The 23,839-nt window shown below is 37.7% G+C and overlaps 1 protein-coding gene across 2 annotated transcripts in view; it reads left to right on the forward strand.

Moving 5' to 3' along the window:
• rorab (RAR-related orphan receptor A, paralog b) overlaps positions 1-23,839 on the forward strand; it is a 62,312-nt gene that overhangs the window by 23,749 nt on the left and 14,724 nt on the right. Inside the window, exon 2 of one of the 2 annotated variants that reach the window (XM_067442382.1) lies at positions 17,674-17,703. In XM_067442382.1, the coding sequence (XP_067298483.1) occupies positions 17,674-17,703 (30 nt within the window). Of the gene's footprint in view, positions 1-17,673; positions 17,704-23,233; positions 23,387-23,839 lie in introns of those variants that run through there. The other variant, XM_067442388.1, reaches the window with a different exon arrangement.

The raw sequence follows: 23,839 nt of genomic DNA on the forward strand, positions 1-23,839 counted from the left end.
CTTTGTCTATGTTTAGGATAGGAATCCAAGTCTTTAACAGTGTAAAAAGCTCAGTATGCATGAAACAGCATTTCACCCCCCCTTTAACAGTGTAAAATGCTCAGTATGTATGAAACAGCATTTCACCCCCCCTTTAACAGTGTAAAAAGCTCAGTATGTATGAAACAGCATTTCACCCCCCCTTTAAGGTCATAAATTTCCAGAAAAAAAATAATACTCAGGTAAAGTACAGATGCTCAAAAAGTGTACTTAAGTATACTACTCAAGTAAATTAACTTAGTTACTGTCCACCTCTGGTGCTCGGACTACAGAGAATGTGCTCAGTGTAAAAACACACTTTCATTTGACCTGGAGTCCAATAACAGTTAAACCGAAAATATAGCTTATGTAGGCTTTAACTTCACTTGTTTTAGAAAAGTAATGTTTATGTTAACACTTTTCATTCTCTATTAATATTTGCTGCTACGTCCTTTACGTCTATGGCTTATCTCAATTTCTCCAAATACGGGCTAGGCCACAGATCAAACAGAAAATGTGCGGATTGGTGCTTGCAACAGTTATTACAGTTAATTCCCAGAGCCTGATCTGATCATCACTCAAGTGAAGTCCGGTCATGAACGAATCATTCTTTTTTTAACGGTTCTTTTGAACCGGTTCTTTTTAGTAAACCGGGTGAACCAGTTCACCAAATCGGACTGAATCGTTCTAAACGGTTCGCGTCTCAAATCAGCGCTGATCGCACACGTTACTTTAGTTGCTCACTTTCTGACATAAGGGACAGTCCCTCCGAATATAAATAAACTAATGTCTTGAATTATATGTTGTAACTCCAACCGTTCACTGAACTGAGACATGTTTTGCTGAGAGATCTGATGAACTCACGAGCCGCTGATACTGAGCAATGCGTGAGTAACTGAACGAGCACCGGTCGGATCAGCAGTTCATAATCGAAAACTGTTTCTCTCGGACACGTTCAATACTGAGATCCGTCGAGCCGATGATAAAGAGCCTCTTCATACACACGACGCTCTTCCTCACTGGACTGTTTTTCCGGCTACCGCAGGACTTCAGTGCGAGACACAGCAAGCCGCCTAAAACAGGTGAATTTAAACAATGGCTAAGTGGCTAAACGCATCTCGTTGTCATGTAATGGACCTGCTGATGTTGGACAGACATTTTAATTGCATTTTGTGTCTGTTAAGAGGCACAAAGACACCCTTTACCTGTATGCCCCCAAAGTTGCCGTTTTAGCTGAGGGGGGGCTTTGGGCATAAACTGTAATAACTCCGTGTTGCAAGCACCAATCCGGTTCGTTTTTTTTCTATAGACTGTACTCACAAAGATATAACGATCAAGATAAACTTAAAAATTCGCTGGAGTTGTCCTTTAAGTTGTTTTATGCAACCAGTAGAACCAAATCAAATTAAATAAGTTCAATCAAATGAACTTTTCTGAGTATTTAGAATTTTCTTTTTCTTTTGAGTTCACAAAACTTTCATTGTTTTGAGTGTTATGAACTAAGTGACCTAAATTATATTCAGCAAGCAAGTTAGCTATGCTAATGCTATCAAAGCACTGTGGTACCAATTAGCAAGGTAGCATTTAATGAAGGTGCAAGTTAAAGCTAGCCAAGTTTAGAAATTTTGGACAAACATGACAAAAATATACAGAAAAATATTTTCTGGTTCTCTGTCTGTTGTGCATGGTTAAACCTTTAAATTCACATATCCCAGAGTCCCTGGAAACCAGATTTTATTAATCCCTTTGGAGGTTTAAGCCCTGTTATCCTGCTGCTAACATACACTCTCCATGATCTCTTTATGTGATCTCTCGCTCTCTCCCTTTGGTGCATAAGCGTTATTTTCCTCTCCGCAGTATGAGCTGATAGCCCCCTCATTACGCACGGCAGGGGAACATCAACATGCTTTTTCCTAGCAGAGATTAACATGCAGAGCTGGTCATAAGCAATCAACTGAGCTGGTGTTGGCAGTCCACTTCACGACCACTCGTTCCCCTCCCTTTATCTTCTTTCTTGTCTTCTCCTCCCTTTTCGTACCTCTTCAGTGTGCATTTGTTGTTCTGTGTAACCCAGTACTGCTCTACTAACCCAATTTGACATAATCTCAGTGCTGTGCTGTAATGCACAGTGGGAGTGTTTGTGTAAGTGCTGTCTGGATCTCTGTGGGTGTGTGTCTGTGCGCTCGTGTGTGTCTATTACGTAAATGCGATCATCATCTCTTGTAAGCCTGTCAGCCAGAAATAGACTGATGGAAAAATACAAAAGAAAGAGTGTTGTGAAGAATGTAAAAATGAGACAGAGGAAAATGGACTAGAAAGGCGATTGAATATAATGTGAAACTCTACCTGCCTAATGCTCGATATTCTCCAATTCCTTTTGCTTCCTTATGAAACGGAAGTTTTTTTTTCCTTCATCCCTATTGTGACATAAAGTATGTCCAAGTTAAACAGCTTTTCGAACTAGAAAAAATGTTGGGTGGGACTTGGGGAATTGATTGAATTGTCAGATCATTGTGGTTATTGCTGTGGTTAATGTGAGTGTCAGGTTGTCCCGCCCTCACACCAGTAAACTGGTCGTCAGAGAGCAGAAGAGATGACGCTGCAAGAGGGAGGGGAGTTTATTTTGATGAAAGATTATGAGGGCACATGAATAAAAAAAAATGTGCACTGATAAATCATTTTATAACAAGCACTGCAATATTCCATAAAAAAACGCAACATCTGCTAAATGGGGTTGAATAGCAGAGGTTGCTTGCTGCTTTGACCTATCCACCTTATTCCTGATGAGCGTACTGTGTTTTGAATTATTAGTGGAATTCAGGATTCGAATAAGTTTCGGAATTTTTTTTTTTTTAGTATGGCCCTTAATGACTTCATAAATGGTTGTATGGGCACTTCTCCCGGAAGATCACGCCCATCAACGAGCTTCGTTTAGTTGCAGGAGGCATCGGCAGATGACAAAACTAACAAAACTATCATTTTGTTTTTAGACCACGAAATCAACAATGTCACTAAATAAGTGTTTCTGGTTGTGAGGGAAAGATAACCTTGTTCAGCTTCCAAAAATAACCCAGCGTTAAGGAAACTGTGGATGCAGTTTGTTTTTCTAGAGCAGCAACAGCGTTCTGCTAGTGTGCTTGTTTGTTCCCAGACATGAGTTAAAACAGCAGGCGTTGAGTGAAACTACATCAGATGTCAGTGTTTTGTTGGCAGTCGGTGTGTAAGTGCATAAAATGTAAACAACCCGAATTTAGAGTGAATAGAAAGTTATCCAATAATAATTCCATGATGCATTTTGTGTGTGTGTGCTCGTGTTACTTTAACTATAAATAGGCCTTTTTAAAGGCCTCTTATAAAGACTCTTCGGAGATGTGAAGAATGCAATGCTACTCTTTAGGCATCCAAGATTAACATGAGACTGGCAGAAACTGTGTATGTACCTTTTAATGATTCAGGGCTCCAAAAAATTGATTACAACAAAACTAAGTTGTCTGGGGTACGGTTTGAACTCAATCGTATTCATTTGCAGAAGTGAACTGCTGTTAATGACATATAATTTAATAAAATGTGTGTTTTTGTGTGTTTCCCTCACTTTCTTGATGAGCGGGACTGGCGTACTGCAAGCAGAAAACTGTAAATTTAATTTCTGCTCACCTTCATCGTTTGGAGGGTTAGACACAGATAGACGCACGCAAGTGCTGTTACATACTGAAACTTTGGAAACAAAACCAATAGTTCAAATGCAAAAAAGTGAGGATGAGCAACGCTATGCCTTTTCTCCTGTGCTGCCGTTACCAAGCAACTCTGGTTCAGACCAGGCATTCGAACCGAGTGTGAAGGTCCCCGTAAGTATAGACCATAAATATACATCATACAAATGTAACTGCAAAATGTCTCATGGTTTAGTGAGGGAGTTAGCTGTAAGCTCGGTTATGGCACTGAACAAATTGCTGTCTTATTTTTATTTTTTTGGGACTTATTTTAAGGTCGATTGGCATTAGTTTGCAAATCGATTCGAACTGTTTTTCTTGTTGCAAACTTGTGATGGGAACATTAGATTAGATCCTTCAGTTACTTTAAGTGACAGATGCAAACATGGACTGCTCAATATATCTGACAAAACTATAGACGTTCAGTAACCTGCCGTCTTCATACTCAGTATATGAGTATGATACTGCTCCTTTCGGCTGTGATTATGGGATGTGTTTCAACCAAACCAGGAAAGAAAATTCCTCTGTGTCACTGGTCATTATATAGATCAGTGTCTTTGCACTCAATTGGAGCTGCACTACAACCAATCAGAGAAACGGAGTAAGTGGCTCACGGTGGAAGAATTTGAGGATGAGTGTAAACGAATTCTTGCTGGTGTTGTAAAAAGAATTTCCGGATACACTTACCAACACGATCATCATTTTTTACAGTAATGGTGAATGCATATACGTTCTCCGTGCTAGTTCTCCATTAAGGATTACAACGAATTCAGCTTAAGCACTTTTTAGGGACGCTTTTTGGTATCATTTGTCCATCATCATATAAAGCCCGTCCTGACAATTTGATTGCTCCACAACGGATAAAGTCCAGACTAAACTTCCTGACCTCAAATGTTGTGGGCGGGGCTAAGTTCGGCAGGCATCCAGACCTTCACAGATTTATCAACGATTGCCTAGATTTAATATTATTATTTATCGCAGTCATATAGTCAGTTATTATTTGTCACATTTGTGACTGGTTTAGTTGGCCTTTAAATTGGCAAGTATGCACTGTGCAGTACATTTTTATTTTTATTTTATTTAGATAAAAATAAATAATTCATAATAAATCCAATTCATATAGCAAATTACATTTATTGATATCAGTAATCTGAGTAAATAATTGTTCCGCCAAGTAATATAGTTCATCAGCTTAGCCATTGTTTGTACTGGCCAAACAAAGTAGAAACTTGGCACATTAATATAGAATCTAATCAGATTCCAAAGTCTGTAATATTTGTTTTATAACATTGCTTTAATGCTGCATCAATTTTGTTTGACGTTGATGAATTCAGGGGTTTATGATTATGTTTGTGCCCCAGGGTGTGTGCAGAGCCAGAGCCGTGTGAGTGTAAAGCCTGTCATGGATGTCAGTGAAATCTTCAAACCTGAGAATTTCGAAGAGAGAATATTTATCAGTGTAACTGGCAGTCACTGATACCAGCACAGCTAAGAGTTTTTAAGGGCTAGTTCACCCAAAAATAAAAATTCTCTTATCATTTACTCACCAAGTTATTCCAAATAGAAAGATATTTTTTGAAGAATATGGTTAACCAGTTGTTGGGGAGATTCACATAGTATGAAAAAAGAGACATTATTCAAGATCAAAATTCAAAATCATCTTTTGTGTTCAGCGGAAGAAAGCAATTCCTTCAGGTTTGGAAAGAATTGAGGGTAAGTAAATTATGACAGAATGTGGATTTTTGGGTGATCTATCTCTTTTAAAAACAACTGAAAGTGTCAAACAGAGTGTAAAAGAGAAAGGAAAGGAGGGGAATGAGTGAGTTGTAACAATTTTATGGCCTGCATTCCAGTTTCATAAAAGAATGTGTAAGAAAAACAGGTCCTGTGAGCATTAGCGTCCATTTGAACCCTTTGACCCTTGCAATACTATTGTTGTAGTGATTTGTACAATGCCTTTTTTTGGTCAAACTAGCAATTAAAGTGGTCTTGCAAACACAGAGAATTAGATAGTGACAATGATTTCTTCTTGTGGTTTTCAATATTTTTCAGAATAGAACAAAATACAGCTCTGGAAAGAAATTAAGAGACCACTTAACATGGAGAAATCATGTTAAGTGGTCTCTTAATTCTTTTCCAAAGCTGTAGAAAACTGTATTAACTGTACAACTGATATTTTTAAGAAATGTTCTCTCGATAAACAACAGCTGTCATAAATACATGCCTAATAATTATACAAAAATCAATTGTTATTTGTTACTATAGTAATGGCTTTTGCCTAATTACATGAAACTAAACCAAACCTACCCTAATAATTAATAATACATTTATTATATATTTATATACAGTGCTCCATTTGATTTGTATATATATATATATATATATATATATATATATATATATATTATATATATTATATTATATATATATAATATACACACACACTCACACATCCTGCTGGAAGTAGCCCTCAGAGGATGGGTACATGGTGGTCATAAATGGATGGACATGGTCAGGAACAATGCTCAGGTAGGCCGTGGCATTTAAACGATGCCCAATTGGCACTAAGAGGTCTAAAGTGTGCCAAGAAAACATCCCCCACACTATTACACCACCACCACCAGCCTGCACAGTGGTAACAAGGCATGATGGATCCATGTTCTCTTCTGTTGACGCCAAATTCTGACTCTACCATCTGAATATCTCAGAAACAGAAATCGAGACTCATCAGACCAGGCAACATTTTTCCAGTCTTCAACTGTCCAATTTTGGTGAGCTCATGCAAATTGTAGCCTCTTTTTCCTATTTGTAGTGGAGATGAGTGGTTCCCGGTGGGGTCTTCTGCTGTTGTAGCCCATCCGCCTCTAGGTTGTGCGTGTTGTGGTTTTCACAAATGCTTTGCTGCATACCTCGGTTGTAACGAGTGGTTATTTCAGTCAAAGTGGCTCTTCTATCAGCTTGAATCAGTCGGCCCATTCTCCTCTGACCTCTAGCATCAACAAGGCATTTTCACCCACAGGACTGCTACATACTGGGTGTTTTTCCCTTTTCACACCATTCTTTGTAAACCCTAGAAATGGTTGTGCGTGAAAATCCCAGTAACTGAGCAGATTGGGGGTCATTGTCTTGACCAGGAAAGCACCCCTAAATGGATTGAAGCAACTGCTATGTGATTGGTTGATTAGATAATTGGATTAATGAGAAATTAAACAGGAGTTCCTAATAATCCTTCAGGTGAGTGTGTGTATGTATGTATGTATTAGTGATGCCACAATACTCAATATAATATTGAACCGTTCGGTACGGCATTAACGGTTCAATACGCGCTGGTGAATTGCGTTTTTTTTTTCAGTTTTGCATTTAATTAAAAAATGTTGCAAACAATGGACCATATGAGATTCCAAGTCACAGTTCATCACTTAGCAGAGCGCTCGTGGCTCAACCGGTCAAGACTGTTTTCCAAGGTGGCGCCTGTCCGTGAACGCGTAATGCACTGTGTTTATAAAGTATCTTCTTATTAAACTGTTTGTACTCTTACAAAGTTCTCAATGCTTCGGTTTGCATGTAGTGACCCCTTATTATGCTACTGTGTTAGTGTGAGGCTTTTTTTTAGCCTTGTTAGTGATATTAACTAGCGATTTAATTTTACTACTGTGTGCCCCATAGACTAGTGTTATAAGCTAATCTGTTTTTAGAGATAAAACTCTTTACATTCGATTTCCATAAAAATGCACCCCAGAGAACGATCTACTCTGTAACCATCTGTTAATTACACCTAGGTTTAACATTTCTTAACTTATTTTGATGAGTTAAAACAATGTAAACACATATGTTGTCATAACTTATTGAACATATAATTTTTTACTGTGTAGTTATTCACATTCAGGAAAGTTCATTATTTTAAACAATCAATTTGCGTGCTTATCCACGTTTTTAACAGGCGCTTTTCCAGTGTGCGCACTGACTGCCTGTCAAACACATGATTACTGGACTAAGTAGTCGTATTACTGCGTTAATACTGTCAAATACACACAAGGTTTACATAAACACAGTCGGTTATGTCTAAAGTGAAAGTAAAATCGGCATGTCTGTATATTAGATGCACGCAGGTCTTAAATTGGCAGCAGCGCAGCCAAGTGAACACGCGTTGACCTCTAAAATTGTCATTATTTACTCACTCTAATATTGTTCTAAACCTGTATTTATTTCTGGAGGTTTTATTTTTGAGTTAACTATCCCTTTAATGTTAATACAACAACAAATGATAGAGAAAATCTATCACTGCTCTTGACTGAAAAACTAATACAGTAGCTAAGAATCGTTTTTATTAAAGTAAAGTTCTTGGTTTAAGTAAGGTTTTTCAGTTATTTTAAGTAAAATAAAGAAAGAGTATTGCAATCAAAAATAGTATTTTTTTTTCTCCTTAACTTATTGCTGTTCCTGTGGCTTATATATTATATATATATAAATGCTGTTCTTTTGAACTTTGTTCATCAAAGAGTCCAGAAAAAAATATGTATCATGGTTTTCACAGAAATATTAAGCAGTATAACTGTTTTCAACATTAAAGAAATACAAATGTTTTGTTCGTTCGTTCATTCATTCATTGGTAAGCAGCTTAGGTTGTAGAGATGTATAATTTCAGCGTACGAGGGAGAAGGTTTTGGGATTTTGGGATTTGTGTTGTTTGTTCAGGGAATGAATCTTTGTGGATCATGTTTTTGATTGAAGATCTCTCTTATCATGGATTTTGTGCTTTGAGCGCTATAAATACTTCATCAGTCACATCAAACAAAAGACTCCACATCATCAGGACTACTTCATAAAATAAAATTAAAAAAAGCTTTTCAAAAAATCTTTGAATTTCTGATGTGGGGACATGAGTTTTTAAACATGGTGATATATTGCCCCAACCTGATTAAACATTAAACCTGAACAATGAATAAAACATAGCAGATTCTTAAGTTAAAACCTCAAAGATTTATGTACTCACATCCCTAACTAACCCTCAACACGGTCAGCTCATATGAATATATCTGTTTCAAAATAATGTGCAACTCCAACCTGACATGAGCCCATTCAACTCTTAATAACTCAAAAGTACCAAATCTGATTTGATAAAATCAGAGGATTAAGTAATCAGACCCCAGGGTTTGAGCTGAAGAGACCATATGTTTATTTCACTACAACAGTAAAGCAGTCATCATAAATGCTGACATTTTATAAAATGTGTAAGGGTATATTGATCATTTATTACCATTGTTAAACAACTGTGTAAAGAAGCTTTATTGGGCACATTATTGGATGATGTCAGTCCTCCTAGTGTCCGGTTTAAACAGGATTGAGAAAAGCACCAAGTCTTCACCTCAATCCTGAGGCAGTTTCTGTGTCATTCAGCTCCGACTAATCTCTCAAAAAGATTGAAAGCACACATGTTCACCCCTAAAAGCCATCCTAAAAAATTTAATAACCCAATATGCCCTGCATCCTGCCAACTGACACACATTTTGAAATACACTAGGCTGTGTCCTCCCTGTCTCTTTTTTTTTTTGTGTGTGTGCAGGTGTTATATTGTAGCATAATTAATCATGCAGTGAGTAATAGATGATGAAGCCTTGGGTATATAAGTATAGTATAAATTAGTGTTGTCAATCGATTAAAAAAATTAACTAATTAATCGCACATTTTTCTGTAATTCTCTCCAAATGTATGTATAAACAATTTAAAAGCAGTTTATTTTAAATATTTATTGCAAAGGTATCTTTTTATGAATGAAGGCTAGTATCGAGTAAATTTTACAGGGTACAAGCTGTCCGTCTGACCTTTGCTTTCCATAATGTTTTAGTGTTATTGCAGTCTAATCCTCTCAAGCTTCAGCCATTTTTTTTTCATGCACATCCACATAGACATGCTCTCTGTTCTTAGGAGCCAAACTCAGCATGGAAGGAGAATTACAGGGAAATTTCAATATGAACAGACAGAAACAAAGAGACTCAGGGGGAGGCTGTTTGAGACTGAGACAGAGGAGTTAAACCAATTAGAAATGGATGGAAAGAACAACGACTGGAGATTCGCTGTCATTTCACTGCTGAGTATCATCAGATCTGAAGCCCCCTCTTTGGTAGCGTTGTGAATATAGAAATTATACAAAGCAGGCTTGTTGTTTTCATGCCTCTTCTGTTTCATTTAATAAATAGATTGATAAATAAAGGTTTGCAGTCAGATTCACTCTTTTCATCATTCTGATTTTCAGCTGGAGAGGAATAATGAATGTGTCTGCCCAAAAGCCGTAAGCCAGAACATTTGTTCTGGTCCAGCTGAAAATAACACATGAGAGAAAGAGCTAAGAAAAGAGAAAGCTCTTCTCATCAGTTTAATGAATAGTCTGGTTTATATAAAGTCATTATAATCTCCTTCTTAAGATCCTACAGTCAGAATCTAACGATACACATTTTAATACAGCTACTTGAGGTTTTCAACATTATCACTTTCGTAGCCGTGATGAAAATAATTCTTGAAAAATATAAGCATTTTCACGTAATACCAAGTACCAGTTATTTTTGGTACCTGCTGATAGACGGTTGCTTTCAAAAGTGGTCTGTGAAGAGCATCAAAGATTTCGATTTACAACGCTTGTTTTTGAAGAACTGAGCATTGTAACCAATCAAAGTCAGATCTGTTGCGTACATTAATGCAGTGGCCAATCATTAGTGTTTTATGCTAAACAGTGTGTAGACCAGACACAAGCTGCACAATGAAATGCATCAAAAGCAAATAGAACCCATTATAATCAGCAATGCTGTCTACACTGGATGCGGCACAGCACTACAAATTCTAGACTGTAAACTGATGCCCCATTCTATTTACTTACTTCAGAAACTCACGCTACTAGTGATATGACGAACAAGTGGATTTGCACCAGTTGCTTTGTTGCATCTAGTGTAGACAGCCGAGATGTTGCAATGAGATGTGACATAACAGCTGTCACGTCCGGTGTAGATACGGTGTTAGTCAAAATCATAGACCGTAAAAAAATATGGACAACGCGACTTCATCTGTTTCCGCTGACCAGAGTTGAAGCTTTCAGACGCCTCACACGGAGCTGACATCTTGGGAGTGGAGTCTGCGCAGTAGAGAGCAGGAAGTACAGCCGTGATATCAAAAGCCCACCCACAGATGCAGAACAATTAATTATGTTGGTGTGAAGTAAACAGTTATGCAAAAGTAGAAATTAAAGCTAAAGCTCCAATCTGCTCCCAAAAATCCAGAAAAAAGTCCATTAGTGCCTCAGTGACAAACTCACTCAGAGAAGACATCGATCTCAGCTGTCAATCATGAGGCCCCCCCAATTTGATTGTTTAGTTTGCTTCGCGTTCATTATAAAACACGGAGGGGCGACTATACTGAGACCACCTGGGGGCAATCGAGGCACGGAGGTTTATTTTCTTAGAGGAGTGCTGCAGGCTTGTAGCCTGGTCTTACCAGACTCTCATACCTTTCATTTGTACATAGGGTCTGGTCACTCTCCATTGACAAGTGCTTATTTCCGCAAAGGCGGGTACTCTGTTGAAGTTTAAAACTATTGGATTCTGCCCTGAGTCACTCTGGATCTGCCATAACCAATCGCTAACGTTTGGTCGTGAATAAGTCATGCACCCTTGCCTGTTTCACACAAATCTGTCAAAATAAATGTGCACTTGTGCAGGCCACCTCAGTGATAAAACTATAGGATGAAACCTAAAACTGGTGCATTCGGATTGTGATTTATTCACGCCACGGTGGAGGGGAGAGTTTTCTGATTGGGAACGTGCTGCTCACGTGGTCCGTAACATGATTTTATGTTGTAAATAAAATGTCATATGCTTGGGATGATAATAAATGCTGCTATAAATAATGGACCAATTCAAATGTTTAAGTGCTTATATTTTAATTAGTTTGAGCGCTGATGAAATATATTGCTCATGTAGGCTAAATACTTGCCAGCATTTTAAAGGAATACAAGTCTAGAAATGCATCCAAATAGCAGCAAAACGGGACCGTACAATGCCCTGCAGTGGTCAGAACTATTTCTGAAGGAGGGACTTCATCGAACAAGGAAATCAACAGGCCGTTTTTAGGACAGAGGAAACAGCGGTATACAGATAAGTAAATTGTGTGAAAAATACTGTGTTTTTTTACACGCGAAACATGAGCTCATGTTATATTGCACACTGTAAACATAATCAAAGCTTCGAAAACACGCGAAGAACGGGACCTTTAAAAACTCAGAGATGTGGATTCGAACAGCTATTACATCATCACACGACCTCAGTGTTTGTCAAAAGCCGTAGGTAATTTGGCCGGGGATTTTTACGCGGGTGGTGGGAGATAATGCTGACGGCAATAAAAAACTGACTAGCTCGGCCCCTGTAAATGATGGCAACACCTTCTGAATCTGACCCCACGAAAAACAATTAACATCCGAATAGGGATTCAGCCAACTCCTTCACCACTAACTGAGTGAGCTGGAAAATTAAAACTTTTCCCGAATTCACCCTGTTGTGGAGGAGGGCCACAACATCATGGCCACCAACAAACCCCAGCAAAGATTGCTATTGCTCCGGCTTTAACTTCTGGATGTTCGGCAGCGGTGCCACAACGGAATGAATGGTTTCGTTCGCATCTTTCTCCGCCACCATTACTGAACTACAACTCAAACTGGCGCACAACATCAACGTTATTGTTGTCAGCCACTCCCTCTGTTCGCTGATTGGACCGGTAAAAATGTATTCGGAGAAAACCTAAGAATACACCGCAGTCCCAGACATCGTACTGAAGGAAAATGAAAATTGAGTGGAAGTACGTAGGAGGGCAGAGCCAGGTTAGCAGGCTTGGTCATAATCCAGAGTTTTCGTTCAGTGCACACTTTATGGTGCACTGAAACTCTGCTCTGTGCGCACTGATAACCCCTAAAATGCCTCAAATTTGGAATGTGTATGTAGTAGGGGTTGCACCAACTAGTTGAGTAATCGACTAGTCGACTTTAATGCTCTGCCATGATGCTTTAAACTTGACGTTGACTAGTCGCTGGCTTATAGAGGGCACAACAGGATAAGCAATTTCCTGACATGCAGGCTCTTTCAACAATTAAAAATGACAAATAAATGCACTCCTAGAGCTCTACACAAGACATGTTTGATTATACCATCTGGATGCTCAAAATTGATCTGGAGAATGCACGCTTATTGTACACGTAAACCAGTGTTGGGCAGTAGCGACGCTACTAGCTTAACTACATTTTTCAGTAGCTTGTCAGTAGCTCAGTTAATTTTAAAACAGTGTAGCTTATCCAGTAGCTAACTACATTATACAGCAAGTAGCGGAGTAGCGCGACCAAAAGCTACAGTCTGTTTTTGGGTTCTGAATCTGACGAACGACGAGAACGAGCCTGTAAGGAGCGGTGCTAAACGGTGTGACGGACGCTCAGCTCAATAATGCGCTGCACACCAGCTTCACTCCTGAGCTGCTCAGCAGTAAAACAACATTGTAAATAAACCAAACTCAGCAGGCTACTTGCCTTACAGACATGAGATGTATCATGTGTAGGCTATAGAAAGCTTGAAATGTCCACTTTTAAACTAAACCATTCGAAATGAAAATAAATAGACAAGCAAAGCGTCTGCACCGTTCATGCGAGCAGCTCATGATACTCACAGCGGTTCTGTTCATAATGCTGCGCTCCATCACTGCATGTGCTGTGAGTTTAACCTGCATTTGAGACTAAACCTTAGGGTGTCCACCCGTCCCGCTTTACGTGTACCGTAGGCTACAGCATTTTCACCCCTTGTCCCGCATGTCGCTAGCCTGACAAGCCAGTCCCACATCAAGCTTGTTAATAGATGAATCATTCGCCGTATCCGGTCGGCAAAACTCCAAACACATCTTCCCTTTTTAAGAATGACTTCAGTGCCGTTCTTTGTTCTTTTCTCAGAGAAAAGCTTAACTCCAAGTCTTCCAGAGTCGCGGTCAAAGCTGATTCGAAAGACCGCCGTTCGCCAGCTTCTGTGTTTACTAGAAGAATGCAAACGCAACTCGGCCGTCGTCATTATGGCCCCGCCCACCGACTCTATACACGATGTGATTGGCCCGGCAAAAGTTTGGCGTTTACAGCTCAGATGGGTATTGAGAGTTGCTAGGCGACACTCACGGGCAGATTAAATTTGCTGCCGCTAGGGTGCTTCTAGATTTCTAGGCTAGCCTGATGCATATTGAGAAAATGTCCCACATTTCCATCAGTCTGTTAGTTTTTAATTTTCATATTAATAAATGCATCTGTTCAGAAAACTACTGGATCATTCGGTAAATTGGATATATTGTTAATATATATTTATTTGTTAATTATTTATTTTGTTGGGTTTTTGTAGGACTTTGTAGAGTACAGAACTCTTTTAAAAATAGTTTATCTACACATGATGCCTGCTGCCTTTGGGCTCAGTGATGTTGAATTTAAATTACATGTAAAATAAATGTGTCATGTTACATTGTGATTTAATAGTGTTTTCTGGCTGGGACTAAACAACACAATATTTTTATCAGCTGAAAGGCAGAATACAAATGTTTTTATTAATTTAGACATTATATAACAGTTTCAGGTTATGTTTTAGTGTTGGTAACATTTCTCACATTGTCCCACACAAACTCAGTAATCGTCCCACATTTGGTTTGTTTGATAGTGGTAAACCTAATCCTGACTCCTGAATATTTAATTTAAGTTATATACATTTTGTTCTTGCACTGATGTTACATTTTTAGCCCTGTTGCACTTTGACAGTCAGTTTGAGATATAGGCTATATTAGATTATTGTGTTTATTGTATCAATTATTCAAATGACCCACGCATCACTCAGGGCTATCATGGTTGTCATGTCAACAAATGCACACGTGCATCCCCTGATGTAGGAAGACAGATTTTACGACAGTAGTAAGGGACAATGCTGTTTCCCAACTGTAGGGGGACCCCGAGAGCAAAAGTTACCTGGTGCTGCTTAAAAGGAAGTATATGTAAGATTGTGGCTAAAACTGGTACTGCAATCACTTTCAAATTACTGTAGAGTGGAGTATCCCCTCTCCCCCTCCACCCTGACTTGAGATTTCCAGATATGCTGCAGGATCCAGCAGGAACGTTTGTAGCTGCAGCTGTGGTAACTAGAGCAGATCTGGCAACCCAGATGCTGAAACACTACTGACTTCATTATTGGTAGATAGGTGGAGGGTGGAGCTTCAGGCCAAAACACAACATGTCAACATCAGTTAAGGGCTGCAACAACAACTTTTAAATGACAATATCCTGGCCGGACTACTGTTGTCAGTGATATAAGTATTTGAAATTAACATTCTTAATGTCTAGTGACATATCAAGGCATTTTATGATTAATTGAAATACTACATTTCTTACATACAGTTCCTTTAACTTCGTTATCTTGGTCTCTCTTCAACATCTTGTCAGCAGGGCGCGTTTTCTCATCCAATATAACACATCATCCACATGATATTATTGTTTTTTCTCAACATGAAAATGTGAAACAATATAAACACGATAATCATATTCTGACTCGAGTATAAGTTCTGCACAGTCTGCTTCATTAGCGTTTGTATTCCCACTCGTGCTGCTTGAGCTTAATTATAATGCTTTGGATGTTTAGGCCTATATTTTTTGTGTACACATATTGTTTAATGTTTTGAACTGAATGAAAACCTTAAGATACTGTATAACGTAAGCTTGCTTTGTATATAACCTAATCATAGTTTGTTCAGAAATTGTGATGACAACTTCATGAATAAAAAAAAATGTCTTTATTTTCTCAAAATAATGTAATTTAAATAAACAAATATTCAGTTTTTTTTTTTTATGACCCTAAATTTTAAAATCGTACTCGGTTACTTAGCGTAATCTCAGTTCCCTGAGGTAAGGGAACGAGTACTGCGTCGAACTGGGAATACTCGGATACTGAAGTCATTTGTAAAATCACGCAGTGCTACTGCCCAGTCAAGACATCTCGCGCACTATTGGCTGGCCAGTGGTAACTGCCTGAACCAATGGCAGAACAGTGTTATCTGAGCAAACCAATGAGCACAAGCCCGCAAAGCTGGGTTCAAAGCCTGCGAAGTTGAGCACAGAAATCCGCAAAAGGGACATATAAAATATCATGCTGTTACTGTCAAAAATGTCAGATTAATGTCCTTCAGCGACGATCTCCGTCCTTGCTGATAAACTCGAAGCTAACATTACACCACCTTCTCTGAGAAAGCAGCAGTGTATGAAAGTTTTATTTTTAATGCTGCTGGGTTCACTGCAAAATTTCTGGATTTATAACTATTTAAATATGCGTTGAATCCAAAACTGTAATGATTGGCAGTGATATAACCTTATAGCAACAGACAAGACAAAACAATCTGATGCTGTATTAATGCAAAGATGCCACTTTTTCTATGCCTTTGTTTTATTACGAATTTTTCATTTGATATTTGAAGACTTCCCATGCAAAAGCCACTAAAAGCCAACTCTGTCAAAAATTATATAACGATACTGAGTATTTCACTCAGTATTGGCTCTCTGCACATAGTATATGTTCATCAAATACTTTCACTTCAAACCTGCTAAATCCCAGCCTCAGAGAATCACAAGTACTGGTTCTTAGGTAGAAACCTATACATGGGAGCCTGACAAAAATGCTAATTTTAAAGAAAACGTCAGAGGGACTTAAAGGCTTTTTCATCTGAAGTCTTCATTTTTATTAACAGTGTTTACTTATAAATATTTGAGCTATATTATATTATTATTAAGGCTATGTGCCGATGCTGTTTACAAGTATTCATTAATTATAATTATTATCATTATAAATTAACATAAATTAATATTTTTATTTTCAAATAGTTAAATACATTTGTAAAATTGTTCAAACAGTTTGGTACTGATATTAGTATGAATACATTTCCATGAAAAAGGTATCTCATTTTCCTTGTGCTGTGAGTTGGACAAGAACTCTTTTATTACTGAGTCTAATTTACAAGCCGATGGAAATTCATTTGGCACAAATTACTGGTTAATGCTTTGTTGATTGGCAGTTGCCATTTACCACTTGTATCGTGTTTCGACAGTATCACTAGTCATGACAGATAGTATTTCTCTCAGATGGACACTTTACATCACAATAGAGCTGGCTGTAGTACAATAGCCCTGATTAAAGGGAGTGGATGGATTAATGGTGATTGACTGCGCTGGCCTGAGTTGCCCTGAATGTAAAAGCGCAAACCAGGGCCTGTGATGACTTGGGATTACAGAGTGCCTTTAGGGTCCGTTCAGAGTGCTCTTCCATGCAATTCAATAAACATGAATGTGTAATTAATGCTCTCTATATGTACTATATTTTATTTTTTTATTTATAAATATATTTAGCAATATACATGACATGGTCTATTAATTCACTAATGTTTGCCATTTTGAGATTATTGGCTGGTGACTAGTCACCCATGCTCTCTAGATATTAGCATCCATCAGGAAAAAACCCATAGCTTTTTAAGGCTAAATTATTTTGGTATCTAAATCAAATTGAATAAAAAAAATTCTCATGAAGCAGAGGTGTAAAAAGTCGCACAAAATTGAATTTTACAGTGCAAAATAGAGAAAATAGCCTACAACAGAACCAATTTACAACAAATTAAAACTTTATAAAAAAAAATATAGGCACATTAGGTGCAAGTAAATGCGAAAAACAAAACCGTTCACTCACACCAAGCATTGATCCATCATATACTTTATCACAAAATAAAATGCTGTTTTAAGAGTCCTTTCTGAAGAAAAAAAAAGTTTTATATATTGTTTCAACCATGGTGCTTTGCAGTTAAGGCTGCATAAACTATAGTACATGCCCTGTTTAATATTCATTTTATTTCTTGTCTTTTTCAGACGTGTCCTCTGCAAAGAAAACACACACGTGTAAGTATAGTTTTCATGCAAGTGTATATTCCTGCCGCCACAGATGTTTCTGTAACATATTTCATTTACATGTTAGACAAAATGCTCTGGGAAGCTGTTAAAAAGTAAATTAAGAGAGGAGACTACAACAAACTTCTAGAAAATTCAAGAAAATGAGAATTTAGACACCCACTTTGACATCCAGTTCTTCTTTGGTCAGATTTGTTTGGGTTATTGTGAGAAAGTGACAACATATGCTTTGATCTTCAAGAAAACACAGATCAGATGACGGTGATAATAAATGCTGATTTTAAAAAGTGCTCTCCCACCAACACCCATCACTTTTCATTAAGGTTTTATTTCCTAACAAGTAATTGTTGCACCTCCTATAAGATCGGTGGGAGATATGTTTGTAGTTGCATCTTAAAGTTGTGTTCATCAGTTAGTCAGTGGTGTAACTGATCTTTCTCACCTCCTCGCACCCCACAACATGTTTACTGTACATCTACAATCTCTCTCTCTCTTGCGCAACGCACACAATCAAACACGTGTGTATCTGCATATATGCATATATTATATACAATACAATTTATCATAAATTATAATTTATTATAATATTCCCATGAATTCCAATTTATTTCATTATTTTCATATTTTATATTTTTATATTAAATTACATTATAAAACATTATGTAAAAAGTAAACCCTATATTAATGTTATTAATATTTTGGTAACACACTTTATTTTAAGGTTCAGTTATTAACTTTTAACTAGTTGCTTATTAGCATGCATAATACTGGGATATTGGCTATTTATTAGTACTTATAAAGCACATGTTAATGACTTACTCTGCATGACCTTATTCTACATCCCTTAATCCTACCCAATACCTAAACTTAAATGCTACAAAAAATACCTTACCAACTATTAATAAGCAGTAAATTAGGAGTTTATTGAGGTAAAAGTTGTAGTTAATAGTAAATGTGTGTTCCCCATACTAAAGTGTTACCAATATTTTTATAAATCTATAACATACACTGAAAAATTTTGTTTGTGCATACCACTCTAAATAATCCAGTTATTCTCGTTTTTGTTAATTGATGTGCTCTACATACTCTTACTAAACTATATACACATGTTAATGGAAACAGAAGAGAGTCATTTCTTATATATTGTTTCATGTTGAAGAGTTTTGCCTGCATGGCAGAAAAATGTTGGTCAAGGTGAGAGGAGCTGCTCAAGAAAATAATTGCACACTAGTGGGCTGCTTCTGTGGTTTACCAACAGAGACTTCCTGTTTGTGCACTGAATGATTTGAAATCCCCTTTACTGGCTGAGATGTCCCTTGTGTACTTGAAAATACTGGAAGCAATGTTTTACTTAAAGCTACACTGTGTAACTTTTTTAGTTTATTCTTAGCTAAAAACACTTAGTTCTTTCAAAAATATATGTGCTCAGTAATGCATATTACTTCTTTCAAGTAATAAAGTATTCTCTTAAGTTTATAATATGCCATTGAAAATACATATGGGTGAGGGGTTCGAATCCCGGTCACCATGTTGCCCCTCCATCTTGAAAGTACATTAGCCAAAGAGGGACACCCATAAATTCAAGCTTCGCCTTTCGCGTTTTAAGACACGATGGCACCGTGTCGAATTTCGTTTGAACTCCTACGGTGGCCGATTTAGTCCAAGATTAAATCGGCCACCGTAGGAGTTCAAACGAAATCAGAATTGAGACGAACAGAAATTAATATTCACTGGATGGTCATATACCTTTTCACCGCTAGATGGGGGAAAATATCACACAGTGTAGCTTTAAGAACAGTGTGAAAAACATTCAAACTAGAATGTGTTTATGTGCTGTACAATGCCAGAGCTTAGTTGCATTTTGCATTTACATTCTTAAAAGGTTAGTTCACCCAAAAATGAAATTTATGTCATTAATGACTCACCCTAATGTTGTTCCGTAAGACCTCCGTTCATCTTTGGAACACAGTTTAAGATATTTAATATTTAGTCCAAGAGCATATCCAAGTGTAGGCACACTATACTGTATACAATTAAAGATTCAAACGGTTGTGAATCAGCGGATTGATTCATGATATGGATCGCGTGTCAAACTGCTGAAATCACGTGACATTGGCGATCCGAATCATGAATCAATACATTGAATCATGACCGTTTGAATCTTTATTTGAGGGTTGAAAACAAATGCGGAAGAAAAGACAATGCTAAATAAAGTCGTAGTTTTTGCTATTTTTGGACCAAAATGTATTTTCGATGCTTCAAGAGATTCTAATTAACCAAATTGATGTCACATATGGACTTCTTTGATGATGTTTTTATTCCCTTTCTGGACGTGGACAGTATAGTGTGCCTACACTTAGATACACTGTCGGACTAAATCTTAAACTGTGTTCTGAAGATGCACGGAGGTCTCACGGGTGTGGAACGGCATTAGGGTGAGTCATTAATGACATGAATTTCATTTTTGGGTGAACTAACCCTTTAATGGAACACGCTGACTTTTTGGGACTTTAGCTTATTCACTGAATCCAAGTTAGATAAGTCCATACACACCATTCTCATCTCTTTGCGTGCCATAATTCTGTCCGACGCACCCACCGCTAGCTTAGCACAGAGACTGGAGATAAACAGCTCCAGCTAGCCTACTGTTCAGTAAGTGACAAAATAATGCCAACATTTTCCTATTTACATGTTGTGATGTGTATAGTTACATTGTGTACTAAGACACAATATATAGTTACATTGTGGACAGAAAATAAAAAGTTGCGATTTTCTAGACCGATATGGCTAAGAACTATACTCTCATTCTTGTGTAATAATCAGGGAACTTTGCTGCTGTACCATAGATGCAGAGGTGCCATCATATGTCTATGGGCACAATGATATTATGCAGCTCCTTAAAATAGGCTAACTTCCGTTAACATAACCGTGTCAACCTGCTTGCACAGAGAGTGTGCTGGGGACTATTTTCAGGCGCTGCGTAATATCATTGTGACCACTGAAGCAATAGTATGGCAGTAAGGTTCCCTGGTTATTACACAGGGATGAGAGTATAGTTCTTAGCCATATCTGTCTAGAAAATTCTGTCTGTCTTAGTATACGATGTAAATAGGAAAATGTTGGCGTTATTTTGTCGCTAGATGGAGCCGTTTACCTCCATTCTTTGTGCTAAGCTAGGCTAGCGGTGGGTACGTCAGACAGGGTTGTCGCACGTACGGAGATGAGACTGGTATGTATGGACTCATCCAACTCTGGGGGATATAGTGAATAAGTCCCAAAAAGCCGTAGTGTTCCTTTAAATAAGAGAACCTAGTGTGAGAGAGTCACTGTGGGTGTTTGCACATTTTGTTTGTACGTGTGCATATGTGTCTTGATTTTTGTGTTGGAGACACCAAGCAAACAAGCAGCAGCTGGGAGCATGTATTAGCATGTCTGTCCTGCTGAAGTTAAACCCAGCCCAATGAGAGCTTGTGTTCAGGATTGCAGAGGGATGAATTTCTCTGTGAGAGTGAATGTCTCACAACAGAACCCCATCCTCACGCTGCTGTCATGCCCGTGTGAAACATGAGACCTGCAGAAGCAGCTCCAGCATCTCTATTTCAACTATCCAGTCCTCAGTTGGACAGCATATGGAAGATGTTTCTAGAAGGAACATGATTTAGAGCCTCATGCTTAAAGCAGTGGTTCTCAAACTGGTCTGCGATGTGATTGAACTAAACTAAACTGAAATGAATGAATGAATAAATAATTAGAAAAAACAAGCATTAAATAGCTTTGTGTTCCGCAAAAGAAATGCATATTGGTTTGAAGTCTGAGCAAATGTTGATAGAATTTTCTTTTTGGCTGAACTGTTGCTTTAAGGTCACGTAGCCTGCATCTTTAAAACATGTTTACCTGATAAGGTTAGCCAGCAGGTTCTTACCTACAGCTTCTGTGTTGCGTAACAGTGATTTTCACAACTGCAGAGATGGTTTTGCGCGATACTTGGTTCAGTTAGCCGTGTGGCTTCTTTGAGCAGACCTTTTGGTGATAGTAGATTGGAGAGGGTGCAGTGTGTTGTGTTGGGTCCAGGCCAGATCATTAGCATTCAGATGGCCCCGTTCTCCTTAGATTCAGCCAGACCTGTGTATGGCTACATGCGCATGTGTTTGTACCCCACACACACATATGGGTAGAATTTCAAATAAGCCAGTTATCCTGTAGGCAAACACATGCAATTTAAAATCCCTGCTGTGCTGCTGATGGCTTTACTATATATGGAATATACAAATAAAATGCAAATACATTTATTAAATGAATACCTATTTAATATTTATCATAATTTGTTTATTAATAATTCATGTATATAAAATTTAATCTTGTCAAAATTCTAAGCTATTTTTATGAATATGAAATATGAACGTACAGATTAAATTCAAATACATTTATACTTAAAACACAATTTATCATTATAGTTTTTTTCCGTAATACATTATCTTAATTTTGAACATGAAATAAAATTAACCTTTTTATTTGGAACAAAATGCTATCAAACATTTCTAACATATATACACTACTGTTCAGAGGTCAGTAAGAGTCTTTCATGTTTTTGAAAGTAGTCTCTTATACTCAACTAATCTAATGTGAATGTGTACTAATGTGAAATTGTATTACCATTTTAAATAACTGTTTTCTATGTTAATATATAATAAAATATTAATAATAATATAAAGCTGAATGTTAAGCCTTATTACTCGTCTTCAGTGTAACATGATCCTTCAGAAAATCATTCTAATATGCTGATTTGTTGCTAAAGAAATATTTCTTATTATCAATGTTGACGACAATTGTGCTGCTTAATGTTTTTGTGGAAACCATGATTACATTTTTTTCAGGATTTTTTGATGAATAGAAATTTCTAAAGAACAGCATTTATTTAAAATAGAAATCTTGTGTGAGATTATACATTTCTTGAATTTTGATCAATTTAATACATCATTGCTGAATAAAATATATAAAAAAATAACTCTTACTGACCCAAAACTTTTTAACAGTACTGTATATTCTTACATTCAACACAGTTTTTGCATTAAACATACATGCATTTTTTTTATTTCTTGCAGTAAGTTCAATTTAAAAAAGTGCAACACAGTACTTCCAGGGTGAAAAGTCCACTCAAACCATCTAGATCATTTAATGTATAATGTGCTAAGTAATAATAGTGATGACATATCAGCAAAAACAAAATAATTACAGATGGTGTGATAACGGCGATGCCTCTCATGGAGGTAGGCAATATGTTTCAGTTTGCTCTCATAATGGAGCATTAACTGCAGACAACTTCCTGCATACAGTATAGTTTCATTGAAACATGTTGCAGAACATTGCAAGGTGAGCCAACACCAACCCTTTAAACCACAGTCAACTAAAAACTTGCTCACTAATCAGCCATTGGGTGACACAGCTGTCACTCAAAGGTTGAGGGGGCGGGAAGAAAGGGTTTTAGTCCTTATGTCATGGTCACATGGATTCTCATGCGGTAGAGACGAGAGGCAGAGGGAGGCACAGCAGCGCTACAGTCAGCAGCACAACGCTTGTGTCCAAACCTGCACATGCTCTTGAGGCAAGGCTGTTTGACGGTCCTCTGCATGGCCACAGAGCCTCAGGATGTACTTAATGATCACAGCCATGAAAGGTAGGAGAGGACTTACAAGTTGGGAAAATCCATTGAAATGCATGCACTTGAGAAAGTGCATGATAAATGTCTCTGATACCTCTTCTTGCATGTATAATGTGGCTGTTTTGCTTCCAAAACGTCTCATGGACTGTCTTGTGCTGTTTTGCATGTTCATTTACATGCTTTCTTCGATTTTGAATTGCAAAGTGACTATTAGCTTTTTTGTAATTTGTAACATGCATTATGTGTGTTTGTTTGAGGGAACATCCAAGTCCATCTGAAACTGCAGTGAGCATTGGTTAATAAGTCAGCAAGTGTGTGGTGTGATGTGATGCGATACGATGGCGTCTTTCTGACAGCTCATACATAGGCGGCCATGTTGGCTGTTTGGCACGGCATGGGAATGTTGCCATGCTGAATGATTGGGGAATGTTGTTCCACTGACCTATTTATGGCAGGCAGGGGTGGACT

The sequence above is a fragment of the Pseudorasbora parva genome, chromosome 1 (genome assembly GCF_024679245.1).
Source record: "Pseudorasbora parva isolate DD20220531a chromosome 1, ASM2467924v1, whole genome shotgun sequence".
Classification (NCBI taxonomy): Eukaryota; Metazoa; Chordata; class Actinopteri; order Cypriniformes; family Gobionidae; genus Pseudorasbora; species Pseudorasbora parva.